The 20,358-nt window shown below is 39.3% G+C and overlaps 1 protein-coding gene across 2 annotated transcripts in view; it reads left to right on the forward strand.

Annotated features, from left to right (window-relative positions):
• The window catches only part of LOC119785994 (contactin-4), a 126,281-nt gene that overhangs the window by 100,909 nt on the left and 5,014 nt on the right, over positions 1-20,358 (forward strand). For both annotated transcript variants that reach the window (XM_038289022.1, XM_038289020.1), the window contains 4 exons: positions 2,589-2,659; positions 5,981-6,215; positions 6,327-6,442; positions 15,945-16,125. In XM_038289022.1, the coding sequence (XP_038144950.1) occupies positions 2,589-2,659; positions 5,981-6,215; positions 6,327-6,442; positions 15,945-16,125 (603 nt within the window). The remainder of the gene's footprint in view (positions 1-2,588; positions 2,660-5,980; positions 6,216-6,326; positions 6,443-15,944; positions 16,126-20,358) is intronic.

Raw genomic sequence — 20,358 nt, forward strand, 5'->3', positions numbered from 1 at the left:
TGAAAACCTGTTGTCAATGTTCATGCAAGCTCTTACTTTACATAGAAAATTAGAATTGGAAGACATAAAACAACAATCATTTTAAGTGGTCAAGAGTAATGCAGAAATAATTGTTCTGAATTATGTGGTATTAATTATTGGTTGTGGCATTGAGAAATGTAGTATCAGATGATGCACCTTTTAGAGACCAACACTAAGAGCTCCTATTGAAGCTGATAACATGAAAAACTTCCATCCTGATGGTTGGATAAAAGAAAGCTTGTCATGATGGGTTTAAGAGATCTAACCCACACGCAGAGAACCACTCAGAGAGCAAGGGAAAAGGTTAACAGGTTTATTGGGGAGATTAAAAACTCAAAGAGAGAGATTTACAGGTATTCTCAGAGGAGAATCCAGCAGTCTGGTGAACCGGAACTGGAAACTCTAGGGGGGAGATCACAATGATGAGTTCAAGGCCCGTAGGGAAAAAGATCAAGGCAGATGAATGTTTCAGAAATGACTCACTTAAAGGAGTTCATGGTTGATCCCTGGGTCCAGTTTTTGAGGGATTGTCCATGATGATTGTACGCGTGAGAGGGTGGACAGGCAGACTAGTGACGGGTCCAGAGGAGCACGGAGCGGACTGTCACCGAATATTCCAGAGGGGGCTTGAACGGCTCAGGTAAAGGTTTCCCCTTGCTCAGTGTGAGACGAATGTTTCCTTCCAAGGGGGGAGAAGGACCGGGCTTATCCAGCAGATCAGGAGGGTAATTCTACCAGAGAACACAAGAAGACAAAGGCAAAAACTTAGACTCAGAGAGACAAAAGCACAAGACTTAGACTCAGCTAATCTCAGGAGGCTAGAGTACCCAATACTAGCAAACACTCTGGCGTCGAGGTGGTGACATTCCGCTGCTAAAGTACTCCTCTGATGATGACCCAACAAGCCGCAGGTGAGGAGGAAAAACCGGAAGCTGCCCTCCAAGCCAAAAACGGGGAAAGGGCATGATCTGGTGGTGGAGGGAGAAACACAAGTAAAAACACAAAAACAATCCCCACAAACAGAACCCTAACAAAGATAAGTACCCTGTTAGGAAAGGTAGGGACAATCAATAACAACCCGTTGTTTCCCGATTTCTCTATAGGTAAAAATTGAATATATTGAATCAGGGGCTGAGCCAAAGAAGTTTTAAGTTTCTTAAAACACATTCAAAAATGTTTTTACACAAAGCAGATCCTCGAAGAAGGTAAATAATTTATTTTTTAGCCATATTTGCTTAAGCAATTCAGGTAACAGCATGTCGAAACCTTTTTTTGTGCGTGTGCATGTGTGCCTTCATCAATATGCAGATAATATTCTTATAACCAAACTGCGAAAATTCAGTGGTGGAGGATACGTAAAATGGCAGCATTTCTGACAAAGCGATTTTTCAAATCAGAGGTTCATCAGCATCTTTTTTTAGCACTTGTAAAAGTCAGATGCAAACTCACACACAAAAATACCTGCAGTCATTGTTGCCATGAAGGAGGCATTAGTACAATTCCAGAGGATGGAGAGATACTCTTTGTGCATGTAAACATATTTGGACTGTCAGGAATGAGAGCTATAAAATTATATTTAAAAAAGAATAAACATCTATGCATGAGGGCACAAATAAAGTGGAATGGAGGACAGGCAGTTTAATAGTGGGTATTTCATATTAATTGCAATAGGGATTTTTTTTCTCCCTAGAATCCATAATCAAGTATAATGGTTATGTGTTATACATAGTATATGTTCTTAATGAGGGGTGGGGGTAATCAACACACAAGAACAACATATTGATATATTATACTTTTCTTTTTAATTCTAAGGCTACCTGTTTAAAGTGGCCTATAAATATTATTCTTTATCAGATGTATTATTATTATGTAAATATTTTTTATCATTATGAACTTTAGATGATATGACTTAGAGACTCATCTCTTTTTTCGACCAATCTGAACTAGCTAGAGAATAAGCAGTCTGCTCATTTTGATAGGTTGGAACCAAACTTGTTTGCACGTTATTATTTGCGCAACAATCTTTTGTAGATGACCTACACAACACGCCCACTTATTACATGGAAATGGTGGCCTAGTGGTTAGGGCATTGCGCTTGGATCCCCGAGGTTCTGATTTCAAGCCCCACTCCCACAGACTGCCACTCTGGCTCCATGAGCAAGACCCTAAACCCCACACTGCTACCCAGGCGCAGCACAATGCCCCCCCCCCCCCCCCCCCCCCCATATTGTTAGACAACTTTAATTGAAGTTATGCATGCTGCAGTCAGGCCCAAAAAACAACCTATATAGTTCAAAACCATTAAATTTTTGCATAAGGCCAGGTTGGTTTGACATGTTTTTATCCCTTGACAAATGAAAGCACTTAGTACATTTATTCATGTTATCTTTTGTCTAATATAAAAATCAGTAGAATGCTTTGAAGCATAAGTTTGACAGCCCATAACAGAAGAAATCTGTTATGGAGCAAGCACTTTTTCACAGCTCGGTTACTAAAAGGTGTGTGCCTTCAACAGAAGGTACACCTGCCTCTGTTGATGATTATATTTCCTTTTTTTTCCTGTTCAGCACCCAAGGTTGCACCAGTTAATGTGAGTGGCGGCGGGGGAGCTCGAGGAGAGCTTGTCATTACGTGGGAGGTGAGTGGATGATTTTCGACTAAGCGTTCGCTGTGGCAGAGTGTCCTCCCTTTGATGAGAGATGAACTCTGGCAGAGTTACTGTTCCTGCTGTAGACTGGCTTCGGTGGGACTGCTTTTAATTAAAAGCAGAGCCTTTTCTGATTTGCTACCTGCTGACTCCCTGTGTTGTGTAAATCTAGGGAGGATGCTGAGCCAGAACAAGTTGAAAGGTGTAAATCTGGACTTATGTGGCAAGTTTTGTAGATCTGAAATTCCTAGCATTCCCCTTTATGGTTAAACTGTTGATTTAAAGAACAGACAACACATTGCAAGCAGCTTTAAACATCAAGCAACAGTTTATTCACTCAATTGGAAAATTTCCTGATTCCATCACAATATAGCAACAAACACCTTTGAGATGAAAAGAACAGAACAAATACATCAACAATTGTGATATTAAATGTAGACTAGATTATCAAATGGAAGCATGATACTGTAATAAAATCGTAGAGTAATATCCACTTAAAATAGTTGCCTTCAACAATCACGTTGTTGGTGTCTGTCCGTCTGTCCCTGTACTGCATTCTTTATGTCCAAGGTCAGGCTGCGGGGGTTCATTGCATGATTTTCCTCAAGAGAAGCCAATGAGAATGAGAACCAGCTATATTCTAAGATCCTCCACTCAGATGCAACCCCACTCTCTCTATCTGTCTCATGCTCCAGCCTACTATCACTTGTGAGCAAGACAACACTGCAAAAAAATTAAATCTAAATAAGTAATTCATTCTTAAAATAAGTGCATTTTTCCTTGAATTGATGAGGTAAGTGAGACACTTTGCCAATGAAACAAGACAATTTACATTTGAAATAAGAAAAAACTATTGTGTTGTCTTATTCCAAGTGCATATTATCTAATTATCTCGTTTTAACTGTAAAAATACTCATTCCATTGGCAAACTATCTTATTTACCTGCTCAAATTAAGGGTAAATACACTTTATATAAGAAATTTCTTCTTATTTTCAGATCGTTTTTGCAGTGAACAAAATCCTCTGCTTCAAAGTTCAAAGTCAAAAAAGCTAGAACGCTTGACTTAAAGGACAGCTTGAGTCAGAGACTGATTCACAACCAGGAGAGAGCTGTCCAACTAAATCCAGTCGAGAACTATTGGGTCAGAATATGAGAAACTGACTCTCATGGCTACTATATTCTCAGGTGTATAACCCTACTGCCCAGATGCACTGTTAAGGTGCAATTTGAGGTCATGTTGTGAAGGTATTAACAAAACCATTTAATCAGCAAAAAGCACAGACTAGATCCTGAAGTTTCCAAATCAAGTAACCTTTTTCTTCTTGACTCACCTGAGATCTTTTCAAAGTGAACCAAAAAAACTGATTTGATTAAGGCTAGGCATGCCAGAGTTCAACCCTGCACTAGGAAGAAATTCAGCTTTCTTACTGTCATTACACTGTCGCAAGTACAGAGCAAAGAAATACAGAGCAACGAACTGTCTGCATTTAACCCATCCCCTTGGGAGCAGTTGGCTGCCATTGTGCGGTGCCTGGGGAGCAGTGTGGGGTTAAAGGTCTCAGGTTACCCAGAGTGTCAGTCTGTGGGGTTTGAGTCTGTTTGCATTAATCAAATTAAAGTAGAACATTTTTATGTTTATGCTGCATGAGAGAGATGGAGAGGGAAATAAAGGGATTACAGACATGGTATGGTGATGTATAGTTTAGGTGTTCCTGTGTATTAAAATGAGATTTTGTATCATGTTGCCATATTGGTTGAGGGCAAATTAATATTAAGTATTTATTTCATATGTTGCAACTCTTCATCAGTAGTTTAGATTGACTTTTTTCAGATCAAATAATTTTTTTCATATTGTTTTTACTTTTGACTTTTTTTTTTATTTCTAACTCTGTGACAGTGCCACAATGGTATTTACAGCTCTTGTAATTTATTTCCCACTGTTTGACTTTTTACCGGTCCTTTCATTCTGTTCCTTAGCTCTCAGTCAGCAGATCCTTGATCTTTGAAGCCTAAAGTGTTTTTTTTTTTGTCTTCATTGCCATTTATATGAATGAACGTCTTCTGACAAGCATGGGAAGAGTAATTACACAGATTTAAAATTTCTCTGGAATGCATGCTTATATGCATAGGTGGAGTGCATCAGGTTTACAAGGATCTTTTATGATCACTTATACCCTTACCCACTGACGAACCAGTTTAAATACGGGAACAATTGGCTTTTAGTGGCAGTAGGAAAAGCTCACTAACAAGAGACCAGTGTTAAACTCGCCTTGGCTCTGATAGGCATGCTGTGGAAACACCAAACACAGGTTTCCGTCACACATCCTTCACACAGGTTACGTAATAACACTGGGGACAACGTGTGAATTTCTTTACACCGTGCCAGTTGCGTCTAATCTAATTAGTGGAAACAACTCTTTTTTGATGCAATAAAAATGGCGGGGCACTGGTAAGAGAGATTCAGACAAATAAAAGAGCAAAACAATAAAGTTTACTTTCTACACCCTGGCTTTCTTACCTCTTGCTAACCATTGTTTACTTTCCTGATTTCTGTCGCATTGGTGACAGCATCAATGCTAACCCTGCATGATGGTGTCACTGGACACACAGCGGCGGGGGGCCTAAGGCAGTAAGGGTTAAACCCAGCTTTTTTTTTTGGCAATGGGAAGGGGGCCAAAGGCCGATTGTTAGCGGGTTGACCCATGTTTGAAAAACACATGTTAACCCGCTATTATCAGTTAGAAAGAGGCTTTACTGTAGTTAAGAGTGTTTGTTGAATCTGATTTTCAGTGGCACCGAAGGGGTGGCCAGGGTTGGCCACGGCCATCCTGTGCAATGCCCTGGCCACCCCACAGGCCACTACACTCACCAATGTATTAGCATCAATTTAGCATTTCATCCCATTATGCATAGCCAGCGATATAACAGTAAAAATCACACAATAAACCAGAGATATGAGTAGTTGTTTATTTAAGTCTTTTTGAGTTCTACAGGCAGGTTTACAACAATAGTAGACTCAAACCCTGAAATTATAGCTTTTAGTCTCAGTGTGCAACCCCAGGATTTTTAGTGGCACCATCTGCCCACCCCTATGAAACATTTTTGGAGGCGCCACTGCTGATGTAGCACATTTGTAAAAGCAAACGGTAAGAGTAAATGTAAGAGATTTTTTCTTACAATTCTGAAAAAGATTAAATTATTGTTTTTGTAAAGAGGTGCGGATGACACTGCTTCTAAATGTTTTGAGGTTGCTGTCATTTGCTTTTCAGAGTATTTGGTCAGAGGTGTATATTTTTCTGTCTTTCTCTCAGCCAGTACCAGAGGAACAGCAGGGTGGAGAGGAATTTGGCTATCTTATAGCTTTCCGCCCACTCGGCAGCAGCACCTGGATCAAGACAGTGTTGGCTTCAGCAGATGTGTCCAGATATGTGTACAGAAATGACAGCATTGCACCACTGTCCCCGTTTGAAGCTACTGTGGGTGTGTACAACAGCATAGGAGAGGGGCCGTTCAGTCGTATTGTAAAAGTGCTCACTGCAGAGGAAGGTGAGGTATTAGCACTGTAAGCGGGCACATTAGAGGAAGAAAACAGAGATTCTAGAAGATGTGTGGTCGTGTGATTAACTTGAAATTGTTTAATTCTTATTTCCTCTACAGAGCCATCTGTGGCCCCGTCTGGGGTATGGGCTCGGTCTGTGTCTGCCTCTGAAGTTGAGGTTTACTGGGAACCAGTTTTGTCCAGGTCAACCACTGAGAAGATCATAGGATATGAGGTATGAAACATATATTTAAAGCTACAAGCAATATGTAAACCAGGAACAAATGTTAATATCAGAATGACTGACTGTAACAAGCTGGCACACTTTGAATGCATCTGTGCCAGTGGTTACAACCTGGAAATAGTTATTGGAATGTTGTTCATGTTGGTACAGCAGGACTTTAAAGTGCCAATTAAGTGAGTGAAGGAGTCTTTTGGTAGCCGTTCCAAGTTCCATAAACTCTCCAAGTATATTTCTCTATGATAGTTGCCTTAGAAACACAGACAAAAAAAAAACAACAACAAATAAGCAGACGTGTGAACATCATACATCATTCCTTTCAACAACAATACCTCTCCTGTGGTTAAGCCAGAAGAAGTGTGGATAAAAATACTGTTCTCTGCTAGAACTCAGACATCTTATTTGGGAGGCAGAGCCCAGGTGGCCTGACCGGTGCAGAAATGCATGGAGCCAACTACATGGTTAGCTACTCTTATTGTTGTAGGAAAAAGGTAGTTTAGAGCAGGTTTAAAGCGGGAATGTCAAGACAAATTACTAATTTTATGTTATTACTTTATTTATTTTTCGTTTATTTTTTTATGTCCTGTTTTGCCAATAGAGCTCCGGGAATATATACCCCAGAGCTAGATGATAGCCCAACAAATTTGCTTTCCTGAGCCATTATGACTGTTGCACAAGGTTCTGATAGGTACTTTTATATGAAACTTTATAGAAAATTATTTAGGGACTAAAATTTTATACAACAGACACGGAGACAGAAAGGGAGTTGAGAAAGAAAGAGAGGGGATAAACACTAAGGGGAGAGAAAGAGAGAGACAGGAAAGAGCACATGAAAAGAGAGAAAATAAAACAGCAAAAATAGACAACACAGAAAATGCAAATTAACACATAGAAATCTGCTTCCACACCTGTATGAGACGGGACAGAAAATAAAGAACACGCAGTAACACCAAAAAATAAGGATATGTGTGGAAGGCAAAACTTATGGTGATTACACAATATTGTTTAAGGTGGTATATATTTGAATTACATTTTTTTTTTTCATTTTGATTTCAGCTTATTTGTTATTACATTGTCACAGTACAAAGCATCAAAATTCACTATCTGCATTTAACCCATACCTTTGGGGAGCGGTGGGCTGCCATTGTGCATCGCCCTGGGAGCAGCAGCTGTAGCTGAGAATTTCCTGTTAAAAAATGGTGCATACAGTAATTATGAAGTGACATAAAACAATGTTGCCAATCAAATTCTTGTAAAAAAGTGGCACCCTTTATCTTGATTCCTGTTTTTTTATGTTGATTGCTTATCCAGGTTAATATCACAATCAGGTCACTCCTCAGTAGAGAACACACCAGATGTAGGTAATGTTTGTCTGTTATAATTTTGCAAGAAATGACAAATAAAAATTATTATTTCACCATCTTCTACCTTCTTTTGGTGACTGACTTTATTCAGTTTCAATATTCTATTTTCAATTTATACCCTAGAATAAAGTCAGACAAACCAGTTGGAAGCCTTTGCTGCAGTTACAGCTAGAGTATGTCTCTACCAGATTTGGACATTTACAACCTGAAATAGCTCAGGCTCAGTAAGAAAGTATAAGGAACATTAGTTGGCATTGATATTTAAGTCTTACCTAGGCTTCTCTCACCTAAGCTTTACATTCAACTCTTTTAGTAGGTAATTTTGACAAACATTTCATTGTAACTCTGGTCGTATGTTTATGGTTATATCATGCTGGAGGGTGAACCAGATATCTCTTCTCAAACCTTTGCTACATCTAACAGTTATAAAATAGGTCTCCTTGAGACTACACTGTATTTTGCTCCACACATACATTACAACACAGCGAAGAGTCTCTCCGCAGCAGGGACGTTGCACCAGATTTTGAGCCCTTTGCCCTCTCAATGTTGGTGAGCAAAAAAAGAAAAAAGATGCACAACAGATCTGATGTGCTGACAAAAACGAGGAACATTCTTGTCAGCACATCAGAGGAGAGGGACAGAGAGTGAGGTTGTCAGTAGGTTAGATCGAACCCAAGGTAAGCTGTACCTGCAGGTTCCGCAAGAGAAAGTAACAGTACTGTTTTTGAGCAGTTGTCTGACCCATATGAAAGAGAAAAATTCCCTGTATTTTTAATAGTTTTCCTGTCTCTGCTAGTAGCACGGTGGGTATTTTGTTGTTACTTTACCGAAATAGCCTAATGAACTTTATTTGCCCAGCAAGAACGGGTGACAGCTGTTGCAGCTTGGTCAACGCTATTGTTTGTTTGTACAACTAGTTAGTGTTGACAACTAACATTGGCTGGCCCAGCATTGTCTTTACACTTAGAGCCACAATCAGCCTGGCGACTAGCTGTGCTAAAAACTTCACCTGGGCATACAAACACCAGCAGCAGCTGTCTGGAGTGGGCTATGTTAACTTCACCCAAACTTTGCATCACAAGCGAACTGGGTTTACCTTTGGGAAATAAAGTAGTCAACAGCTTCCTCTCCTTTTTCCAACTTTTCTGTTTTTCCATTTCTTTATGCTCTTGCTACCTGGATTCATGCTTTTTGATCAGCCTGATACCTAGCCCGAAGGTCATTTAAACTGTTCTCACTGGTCGCTAATTGCTGTCTGGTGGTCTAAACCATTTGGCAGCCCCAAGAGGGGGTCCCCAGAATGTCTAATATGTTATTTGGACTCTACATAAAATGAATTAAATCAATTAATGGAATCAAAATAGGTGAAATAAATAATGACACCAATTAATTGAAGTACCCAATTCAGTTGAAATGAAAACATAAAACACTAGGATTTTCATGGGCACCCCATCTGACTTAGTCCTTAGTCCGCTTCTCTTGGTAAGTTCTCTGCTCAAAAGGTATTGCTTTAAGGGACTTCACTGAATTAATTTTTTCTTGCGGTATTTTTCTCTCTCCCTCTCCAACGCGTCTCCAACTCCTCAAATCAACCTGTCAATCACCCGCATAACGTCTTTGCTGTGGCGGGAGGTGCTGAGCAAATACGCTTCCTGTCACCTCCGGTTGCTGCTTGGCTACACCCTGGGCCGTCTTATACGTTTGTCTTGCAGAGGAGCTACTGCAGATGTACAACTTTTAACGAGAGTCGAAGGGTAAACATTGGGTAAACAACCCTAGAGCGAAAATCCGTCGCAAGCCTGGTCGAAAAAGGAGTCTTTTGGTATTTTTCTCCATCTAGATGTGTCAAGGTTTGGAGGACCCAAATGCAGAGGCAGAGAGGCTGAGGAGATTTCTTCTCGATTTAATTAAAGGAAACTGTTTAACAAAGGCAGGAAACCAAAAATCCAACTAATAATGAAACACAGACCAGAACCATGGAGACATCAAGGGAAAACCAAACAAGAGGAGCCAGGGAGAGATGAGAAACGTAGACCACAGCATGGGAAGACAGCAAAGGCAAGGAACCAACAAAGAGTGAGAGCAGAGGGAGAGCATATATAGCTGACAGAGAGGGAGGGCTAACGAGCTGACAAGGAGCAGGTGTGAGAGGAGACAACGAGGGAGCCAAGGGGAAAAGAACATACACACACGAGGGCAACAGAGGACAACAGAAAAACATGAGAACTAACATAAATCTAGAAATTACAAAAAAACTGGAATTAAACCAATAAGACTAGAAAACAAGGAGCAAAGTAAAGAACAACAGAACCAAGACCATGACAAGATGTTGCATTTTATGTTCATTTTGATGCCAGTGTTTCATGTTAAACTGGTGTAGGTTTATTGGTTAATTTATGACATCATTTCCGTTACCATGGTGCTCCTTATTTCCTACTTACATTGTTGCCTTGCCACAACTCCTCTAAAAGACAAGGCATTTGTCAGATTGGTGGTGATATAGATGGTGCTAAAGATAGGCAATCAAAGAAGAAGTACTGATACACATTGCAAAAGACTTTCTGATCAAATTAGAAAAAAATAAATTTTGTGAGAGGACGTTTTTGATTTTATAACAAACATCCTCTGTCGTCCCAGGGGGCGACAGTGGGTTCGGATGAAGGCGTTTTCCCTGCAACCCGAGGGTTAGTCCTTTCAGTGTCATTGTGTCCTTGGGCAAGACACTTCACCTGCATTGTCTACTGATGGTAGTCTGAGGGACTGGTGGCCACAGTGTATGCCAGCCTTGCTTCTCCCAGCGAGCTCAAGTGCAGCTGTGGCTACAATGTAGCTTGCCACCATCATTGTGTGAGTGTGAATAGGTGAATGACTGAATGTAGTGCAAAGTGCTTTGGTCGAGTCCTCTGACTAAAAAAAGCACCATATCAGTACAGGCCATTTACCATTTTTGTTTTGTGTTAAGCTGTATTTACCATCATGTAGAAATGTCTCTGATTGAAAAAGCACCCAAATAAACAGATTGTTAGCTATTAACTAACATTAATCCTTGTGAATTAACATATATAATAGAGTTGTTGTGTCTTCTGAGATTTTAGAAGGGAGATATAAGTGAAAGACTAAAATGACAGTGGAAGACAGTATATAATGTCCACTGTTCTTTAATTGGTGCTTCCTCTACAACCCTTAGAGATCAGTCTAATTACCTATGGAAACGCTGCTGCAGTATGCTTAACATCCATTGATTAACTACATTTTTCAGGTGTTTCTTGCTGAGCTGGCAATGTACAGGTTGATTAAGCTTTCTTGGTGAAAGTGGATGCCTGTTGCTTCAGAGTGATATAACAATAGGAAGTTAGTTCTAATATGATAGGTAATTACTTGTTGTTGTTATGTGTCCATGGCAGTAGGAAATTTGTACACAAGCCATTATGTGTCTTTGTCAATGTAAAATAGAAAAATACAACTTTGAATGTTCCTCATCAGCAATCACAGATACCTTGCAGATTCAAAGTAAGTAGGTATTGCAGACCTTACAGGTTTTTTTTTTTTAAGCCCAGTTTTTTTTTTTTTTTTTTTTTTTTTAATACTTGGTAGTACCAGGTTGCTTTGATAACAGTCTTCAGGTCATCTACCATGTTTGTCCTGTCATCCCTCGTCTTCCTCTTGATAACAGCCCACAGATTCTTTTTTGGGGTTAAGGTCATAGGAGTTTGCCGGCCGTTTAAGGTCAGTTACACCACAGTCTATAAATCAGCTTGTGGTACCTTTGGCAGTGTGGACAGGTAGTAAGTCCTAACAGGAAATGAAATAATAATCTGCAGTGTCAGTATTCACAGTCCCATTTTTCTAAAGGTTAATGACAAAATGTGAGCCGTTGTAAGTCAGTGGGTGGGGCTGACATTGATTCTGCTGATTTCATGTAGCGACCCACACCAAACTACACCACAGCAAGCCGTTCAAAGCTAAGAGGATATATTTCAGACTAAACTAAAGAGCCTGGAGTTGCTCCTTCAGTATGCTGTATATTGATTGGAATAACTTTATAAAGTTATTTCCACATTTTTTAGTCATACAATTGCCTTAAGAGTTAATAAAATCCAGGAAGAAATCTTTCTCAGTGAGAAGGAGTTAATTAGATGTCAGGGTTTTAAGGAAGCTGCTTTAGTCCTACCTACTAAGTTTGATTGGTAAAGGGGAAAGTTTAAATGGCTTAATGATGAGTCTGCTACGCAACGACATGAAATAGATAAATACAGAGTGAAGTAATAAATTCTATATTTTAATTAACTTATTTAAAAATAGGATATTTAAATATTTATTGCGATAGTTTAAAATGTATATTCAATTATTTTATAGCTCATTAAGTTTTAAATTTTATTATTTCATGGTACCTGTAATTTATACATGTCTTTAATGATACATTTAATGAGTGATTTATTTCATTAATATTTATTTGATATCGCGTTTCATCAATTCCATGTTATATATATACATTTATCTATTTCAGAATTGATAAATAATAATTCTATCCCCTTTAGCCATGTTAGAGCAGTCACTATCCAATAAAAATAAATTCTGATCTATTTCAACTCAGAAATAAGTAGTATAAATTAGCTGGGAAGAAGTCCTGTGAGTAGAAGGCCTGTGAAACTTACCTTACCTTCGTAGGTTTGCAGTTTTACTACTGCTTCCAATTTCAGAACGTAATGGTATTATAAATACTAAGCATCACCTAGAACTTCTTAGAAACCTATAGAACTTTCTCCAGGGCGTATTAACTTGGTTGGTTAGCACCTATAACAATACAGAGCTTTACTCACTGCAATCCCTGAAAATAGTTGCAATAAAAACTTTATTACAGCTTCAGCTAAAGGAAATACAGAAATGACCTCCATCTGTAGCACAACCTGATTCTCCCAGAAGCAGCTGCCCTTGGAGAGTGAAACCTTAGCCCCTTCCCCATTCATTATGTCCTGTCCAAACACTTTACCAGAACTCAGAGGCTGATGTAATTATTTTATTTTGTAGTTACGGGGAAGTGAACAATGAGCCGCTGGCAGAAACAAGATGTGAATGTTTTTTAGTTTGTGAAATGATTTTTTTATACGGTAGATATATTTTAACTCCTCCCTGTCTGTATACAAAAATAGTTGTAAGGGAGAAATATAACAGTACATGCTTTGTGGATTAATGGAGGCAATGTAATGCAATGGGATGTAATCTCCTCTGCTGAAAAAACAGGGTTTGTCATCATTGAAGGTAATATTAATACAGATAATTTATCTAGTTTCATTTCCAACTAATTCTAACTTCTAACATGTAAATATCCAGTTTTCTCTAAATATGAGAAAAGTGGCTTGGGCCTCAGCATCACACTAGCTATCTACAAGATGCTCCTGTATTACAAACAGGAGCAGGCTAGGGTTCAATTTCAGCCTGTGGAGTCACCTTTAATTAAGTGTCATACAAGCAGAATTTTAACATGAATACATGCAGTATAAGAGTGTATTTTCAGCTCAGCTAAATTAGTGCATGTAGATAAAGGTGGAAATAAAAAACATATTTTAAGCTTATTAAGGTTACCTAAGCGAGCAGCTTATAAAACTAAGCAATTAAATAGTAGCAAAAAGTTAGATGCTGAAATATAAGTTTTAGACTAATGATTTTTACTAACTTTTTATTTTTTTTATGTAGAAAGCCACAGGTTTGACTACAGTCCTCGAGGCACTGTTTTTTAAGGTTTCTCATCTACTTTGTTAGCGTGGTCATTCAGGATCTTAAAATTGCCCACACAATTTAGAGTGTCTCGTTAAAGAGTTCACATACCTTGAACTTCTTGATATGTTCAGCTCCAAACTTTAATCTAATTTGTTAAGACTCCTGACAATTTCTCTGATTTGATTATGTAATTCCTTCTTTTCTACTCTTCTTTTTAGAGATCATAATAGAGCCCATTTTTGGTTTACCTCTGCTCTATCAGCCCTCCCATTAGCTTTGAACAGGTTCCCAGTTGCTGTTAAAGACTATGTATACGATCAGGGTGATGTGCAATTTAAGATTTGTATCACATATTTTCATGATGGCAAAAACGTTTACCTTAATGTCATGTTTTGTGGCAAACTGCTAGGCTAGCTAGCCAGATTGATAGAAAATATACACAGCATACCAGTGTTGTTAGAGCTGGTATAGCTTCATTTCACAGGGTCAGCCTCATCAGGTTGTAACTAATTATATAACGTGTGACGCAAAAACTTCAACGTGCTCTTTTTTTTTTTTGTAATTTTGTAGTCCGTAACACATAAAGGCAAGAATAAAAAAAAAAATGTCAATTTTAAAATGAAATGACACTAAAGCCGTCCATTGATGAGGTTTTAATGTTGGAACAAACACTTAGGATATAAAAAAAAATCTGAAAAACAAATTCCATTATGGTAGTCATCTTGCTCTTATGCTAGCAGTAAAGCAGAAAGGCGCTGAGAGTCACACATCAAGTCCCGCCTTCTGTGCTGTGATTGGTCTGGACAGATCTGGCCGGAGTTAATGATGGTTTACCAGACAGAATTACGCCCTGTGTAATTCATTCTGGCTAGCCAGACTAGTAAAGTGCATACTTTATTTTTATAGCATCTCCAGAATCACTACTAATCACTTGGCTGCTTCTTTGACAATCTCTGGCTCAGGCTTTCCAGTTTGCATTTGTGCCATACTCCTTTTTTGGAGCAGGATTTAAAAGTGTTGCATGAAATTTTCAATGCTTGGGTCATTGATTTTTAACTAAACTCTGCTTGAATGTCTTCCAAACCCTTTGGCACATCTACTGTGTTATTTCCCCTTTCTGATGCAGTTTCTTAAACCTCTGAGACCATCACAGAACAAGTGAATTTGACTAGTGATTTACCTTCAAACAGATGGGCCATATGAACATATTAGGGTATTTTGAATCATATTGATTGCACAGAATTTTATCAAACTGGTCAAAGTAAAATGAAGCAAATTCAAGTTGAAGTAACGTTTCAGATTTTTGTTTTTATAAAATTGAAAACCATTATTTTTTAAATCTGCAATTAGGTCAAGCTTAATAATATCATCAATGAATTAACTTTGTAGTTAAACTGGGATAAGATGTAACAAAACATTCCTCAGCTGATAAGTTTTATAAAGCTCGGCCTCTTTCCTGTGCTTGATGATTTTCAGTTATAGTAAGATTGCTCGAACCTTTTTCCAGTTTCCTATAAGCAGCCGCACATCCAATTAAACCTATTCTGATCTGAAAGGTATATTTTGTCAAGCAGGTCCAGACAGTGCAGTTACATGGTAGACAACATATTCATTATATGTGTCAATATTATATTTATGTATTTATTTATTTTTTTAAGAACACGGTTTTTGATCAGTGAATGTGTTAAGAAGATAAAATGAGGAAATACTTGGTTGTGTTAGACCTAATTTTCTAAATAATGGGAAAATCATAGCAGAGGAGCATAAACTGAACTATTCTTAGCCGGTTTACTCTTTTTTCAAGGCTCTGAAAAAACTGCTGTAATTGAAGTGCAGAGGGAAAAGAAACACCATAGATGCATGTGTTATCAGTGGCTCCAGGCCCTATTGCTAATCTACCTTTCCTGAGAAAGATGTCTGTGAACCTGTGTGCAGCCATCTGAATAAGTACCTGCTCTCATACTGTCTGTTTGACATTTCCTGCCTGCTTCCCTATCTCATGTTTAGGTCATAAATGATCTCCCTATAGATACAGATTTCAACACACTCCTAATCCTCATATTCCTCACTTTCACTGTTGTTTGCCTTATTGCTGATTGCTTTCAGATATACTATCTCTTGGGAAATTGAAAATGTGACTTTGACTATTTGATCACTGGTGGTGCTACCACCCAACAGTGCTGTTTTTTTCTTGGTATTTTAGGGTGAGACTGACTAAATAACTGCTTAGCAAAAATAATGACTTGCATAGCATGACATGCTATAATCTGATTGAAGAAAAAAACATATTTTTGACATTATTACTATAAATATTTGTACTTCCCTTTACTTCAAATAACAATTTAGTCAGGGTCTGTAGAAGAAAGGTTAAGGGTAAAGCAAGATATCCAATAACTGTGATTGCTTTGATTTAGGTTGTCTTTTGGAAGGAAAATTCTCAGCAGACTGAGGCAGACAGAGTAAGAGTTACCAACTGCACAGCTCTGCTCTCCGGTTTGACAAGCAGTACAGTCTACCTGATCTCAGTCACAGCCCAGAACAGTGCCGGATTTGGACCATCCAGCCCTTCTTTCACTGTCACCACCAAGAAACCACGTGAGTCTGCACAAAAAAAACAAAAAAAACAACACAGGGTATTTTACTGTCTATTTTACTGTTCTTTGCAGTTTGATAATAAATGGTATCTTATTTCCAAGATTTAATTCTTTCACTAGCTACGTTTACATGGACACAATCTGATTGAAGGCCTGATCAGTTAAATAATGTGTCCAGTTGAGAGAGATGTTTTTTTTTTTATCCTCATTCCGATTAATATCCATGTAGATATCCATTCAGATCAGTCTATCTTTCCCCACTTATTCTGCTAGTTGCCTATTTCTGACAGTCTACGGACAACAGGCAGGGTAAACCATGAACAGGTCGCCAGTCTGTTGCAGGCAACTTGTAGACAGACAAAGACATACAACCATGCACACACACTCACATCTAGAGTAGCAGCCATTCAAAATTGCCATTGCCAGTCAAATGCCAGCCGAAAAGCAGCCCATTTCCCTGCAACTCCAAGAAAAATCCCCTCCAACTTCCAGCCACTGGAGTAAACCCGTCCTTCTCCGGGGCAAATCATGACAGAAAAATATTTTAGTACAAAGATTGATGTATAAAAAGGAATTGTAGGAGACCAGCCAAGGGCCCATCAAGTAAAGGGGGAACATTTTGAATGGCTATTACTATAAAGACAATTTAGAGAGGCCAATTAACCTAACAGTACCCGGAGACAATCCACGCATGTACAGGGAGAACATGCTAACCCCTTGCAGAAAGACCCTGGGCCAGGAATCAAACCCAAAACCTTCTTGCTGCAAGTGACAGTGCTACAAACTGCACCACAGGGCATCCCATTCACAACTTTGAATAAAGTTCAATGAATTTTATTTATATAGAGTGGATTCAAAACACATGTATTCCCAAGCCACATTACAGAGACGGTACTGCTAGATTATTTAGGAAAACCAGTTGACTACATCCAGTCATTGACTCGCAAAACATGCTCTACCTGGATGAACCTGTGAATGAACTTCACTTGCATAATGTCGATAACCCTTTAGCAATCCCTCACAACGAATATGAAAGTCGAGAGGAAAACTCCCTTTTAACAGGATGAAACCTCCTGCAGCTAGGCTCAGTGTTAGCGGGCATCTGCCGAGGCTGACTGAGGCTGAAGAAGACAGAAGCAGCCATAGAAAAAGAAGCAGAGACACAAAAGTTAATTGTTAACTATCTCCACTGGTGGCTCTGTCTGAGAAAGACACAACCAGGGAGATGAGCTCCAAGCCACTTCTGCTAGAAACAGTTTTAAGCTTAACCTTAAAAGTAAACAGAGTGTCTGCCTCACAGGCTAAAACTGGTAGTTGGTTCCACTGGAGAGGAGCCTGAAAACTAAAATATCCGCCTCCCATTCTTCTTTTGGAAATTCTAGGAACCACTAGTTCCAGGACTATCCTGTTAGGAACATAAAGAACAATCAGATCTCTACGGAGCCCCTCTGATGACATGGTCAAAAAAATTTTTTAATTGTGGCCACGAAGTAGTATTTCGCGGCCACGCAATAAGTATAACGTGCGCACAAATACTACTTCGTGGCCACGCAATAAGTTTAACGTGCGCACGAAATACTTATTAATAATATCAATAAATCCGCCCCTGTTTTCAGGCTTATGTTAACTGTAATGACTTATCTTGGACAGGCTGCTATGTAAACAGGCCTTTAGTCCTTCGTTTAGCTATGCTGCGGTTGTTTACACTACGCCTTTTCCACCTAAAATGGCATCTTAGCAACAAATGTCACGTGACTGGCGGAGACCGACTGGGTAAGCAAATCGAGCGCGCCTTAGACCTTAGAGAAGGCGCCCTCGATTTGCTTACCCAGTTGTCCAGGAATGATATTAATATTATTAATAAGTATTTCGTGCACAAGTTAAACTTATTGCGTGGCCGCGAAATAGTATTTCGTGCGCACGTTATACTTATTGCGTGGCCACGAAATACTACTTTGTGCGCACAAAATACTACTTTGTGGCCACAATAAAAAAAATTTTTTGACCATGTCATCAGAGGGGCTCTGTAGTTCTCTGATAGCTGATGGGGCTTTTATTAAGCCCTTTCATCGCCTCAGTGTGATGTTTTTCTCTTCACTAGCCTTTATAGTGGCTCCTGGTCCTCTTTGGTGGAGAAGTTGGCTCTAAATGCATCTGCACTCAGCTTCTTGTCCATCTTTGATTCACCCAATGACTGATCAGAGTATTTCTGCAGATGACAAGACTCTATCTTGTACTGGAAGGTGTATAGAGTAAAAAGAAGTGGTGAGAATACAGTCCCCTGTAGTACCCCTTTTCTGCTGACTACTTGATTAGAAAGTTGAGCCTCCAATCTTACAAACTGTGGTCTGCTTGCCAGGTAATCTTTAACCAGGTAGTCTTTGATCCAGACAGTTGTCGATGCCTTCACTATCAGTGAAAGGCTACTGACACCATATTAATATAAAGAAATAAAAAGTAGAAATGTATGAATTGAGATTTAGGTAACGAACAACCTTTTTCCGATCACAAGTGCAGCTTTCATTTGGTCTTTCCAGCAACCAGCAATTAGAATCTGGCTAATCTTGTTCAAGAAAAAAATGTAGGCTTATTCATGCATTAAATCGGTATTGCTATCTCTCTTTTCAACACTAGTTGAATAAACAGAAACAAATATTTGTTGCTATGTGCAGGAAATAAATAGGTTCCTTGCCACTGAGTTTTTTGTTGCTTATGTCAATTTTTCTCTTAAGCCTATTTATACTGCACCTCATAAAGAAGGCCAGAAGTAGTGCAACTTCTCATGTCATTATTTCAGTCAGTCCGGGTTGGACAGACCACCTCTGATGTTATCACCCTAAGCACAGGCTCCCCTTAGGGCTGTGTCCTGAGTCCATTTCTGTTCAACCTGATGACACATGACTAGTTCACCACCAATCATATTGTGAAGTTCGCAGACGACACCATGGTGGGGGGCCTCATCAGTGATGACAACGACCAGAACTACAGAAAGGAGGTGGAGCAGCTTATAGACTGGTGCAGAGACAAAAGCCTGATCCTGAATGTGGTGAAAAAGAAGGAGATCATCATGGACTTCAGGAAGAACCAGCCTAACCACGCTCCACTGGTCATCAACAGCTCAGCTGTAGAGGTGGTCATCAGCACCAAATTGCTGGGGGTGCACATCACAGACAACCTCATCGGTACTGTTAACACCACCTCACTGGACAAAAGGGCACAAAGCGCATGTACTTCCTGGGGAGGATGAGGAGAGCCAACCTGCTCCTACTATAGAGAGAGTTCTGACCAGCTGTCTCTCTGTGTGGCGTGGAGGCTGCACTGCTGCAGACTGGAAAAAGTGAGGAGAGTAGTGAGAACTGCAGAGAAGATCATCGGTGCTCCTCTTCCCACGATACAAGATATTTCATCCCAGCGCTGCGTGTCCCTGACATTATCAATGACCTCTCAAACCCCCACCATAGACTTTTCTCCCTGCTGCCCTTTGGAAAGAGGCTTCGAAGCATCCGAAGCAGGTCCAGCAGATTCCACAACAACAACAGCTTCTTTCCCATTGCCATTAGACTGTTATGTAAAATGGGGTTTAAAAAAAAGGGCTGAATGTTGGAAAACTGTAAAGCATATCTCAGTCTTATGTTTACCTTTGATCAATGCTGCACTTTAGAAATGGAAATGTCTTAAGAGCTGCACTGAAAAAAATTTCATTTCGCGTACACTCTGTGTTTACAAAATTACAATAAAGTTTGTCCAAGTCTAAGTCTATTATCTACCTCGAGTGTGTTGTTTCTAACCATCCACTTATTGAATAAATACATTGATTTGGCAACTAAAATTAGTTACAGAACTTTTTAACACCATATTGTAGAGTTCTATCCCTGTTGTATCCCTACTGTTTAAGTGGTTCCTTATCATACCTGCATAACGCTCTTAACATATCTCCTGCGCTGTAATGCTTTGTTTTTGAGCACAGAGACGCAGTATGTAGCTTAACAAAAGAAAATACTGATTGATGCTGCTTTCACTTTCGCAAGGAAATTAATTGTTTTAGAATTATCGTATAATTCAGACGGTTCTGCCATTTTTAGCGGGGTGGCATAGGTGGACTTTGTTTAGGTTGGAAATTGCCACCCCAATTTACCCTGTGACTCTGCCACTGTGGGCAGCAAATGTAGCAGCACTGCAAGTGCAGCAGGTGACAACCATTTTTTTTTTCTTTTTTTCCCAGCCTCAATTTGCA

This window comes from Cyprinodon tularosa, unplaced genomic scaffold, assembly GCF_016077235.1.
Source record: "Cyprinodon tularosa strain WSP-4 unplaced genomic scaffold, ASM1607723v1 ctg261, whole genome shotgun sequence".
Taxonomy (NCBI): domain Eukaryota; kingdom Metazoa; phylum Chordata; class Actinopteri; order Cyprinodontiformes; family Cyprinodontidae; genus Cyprinodon; species Cyprinodon tularosa.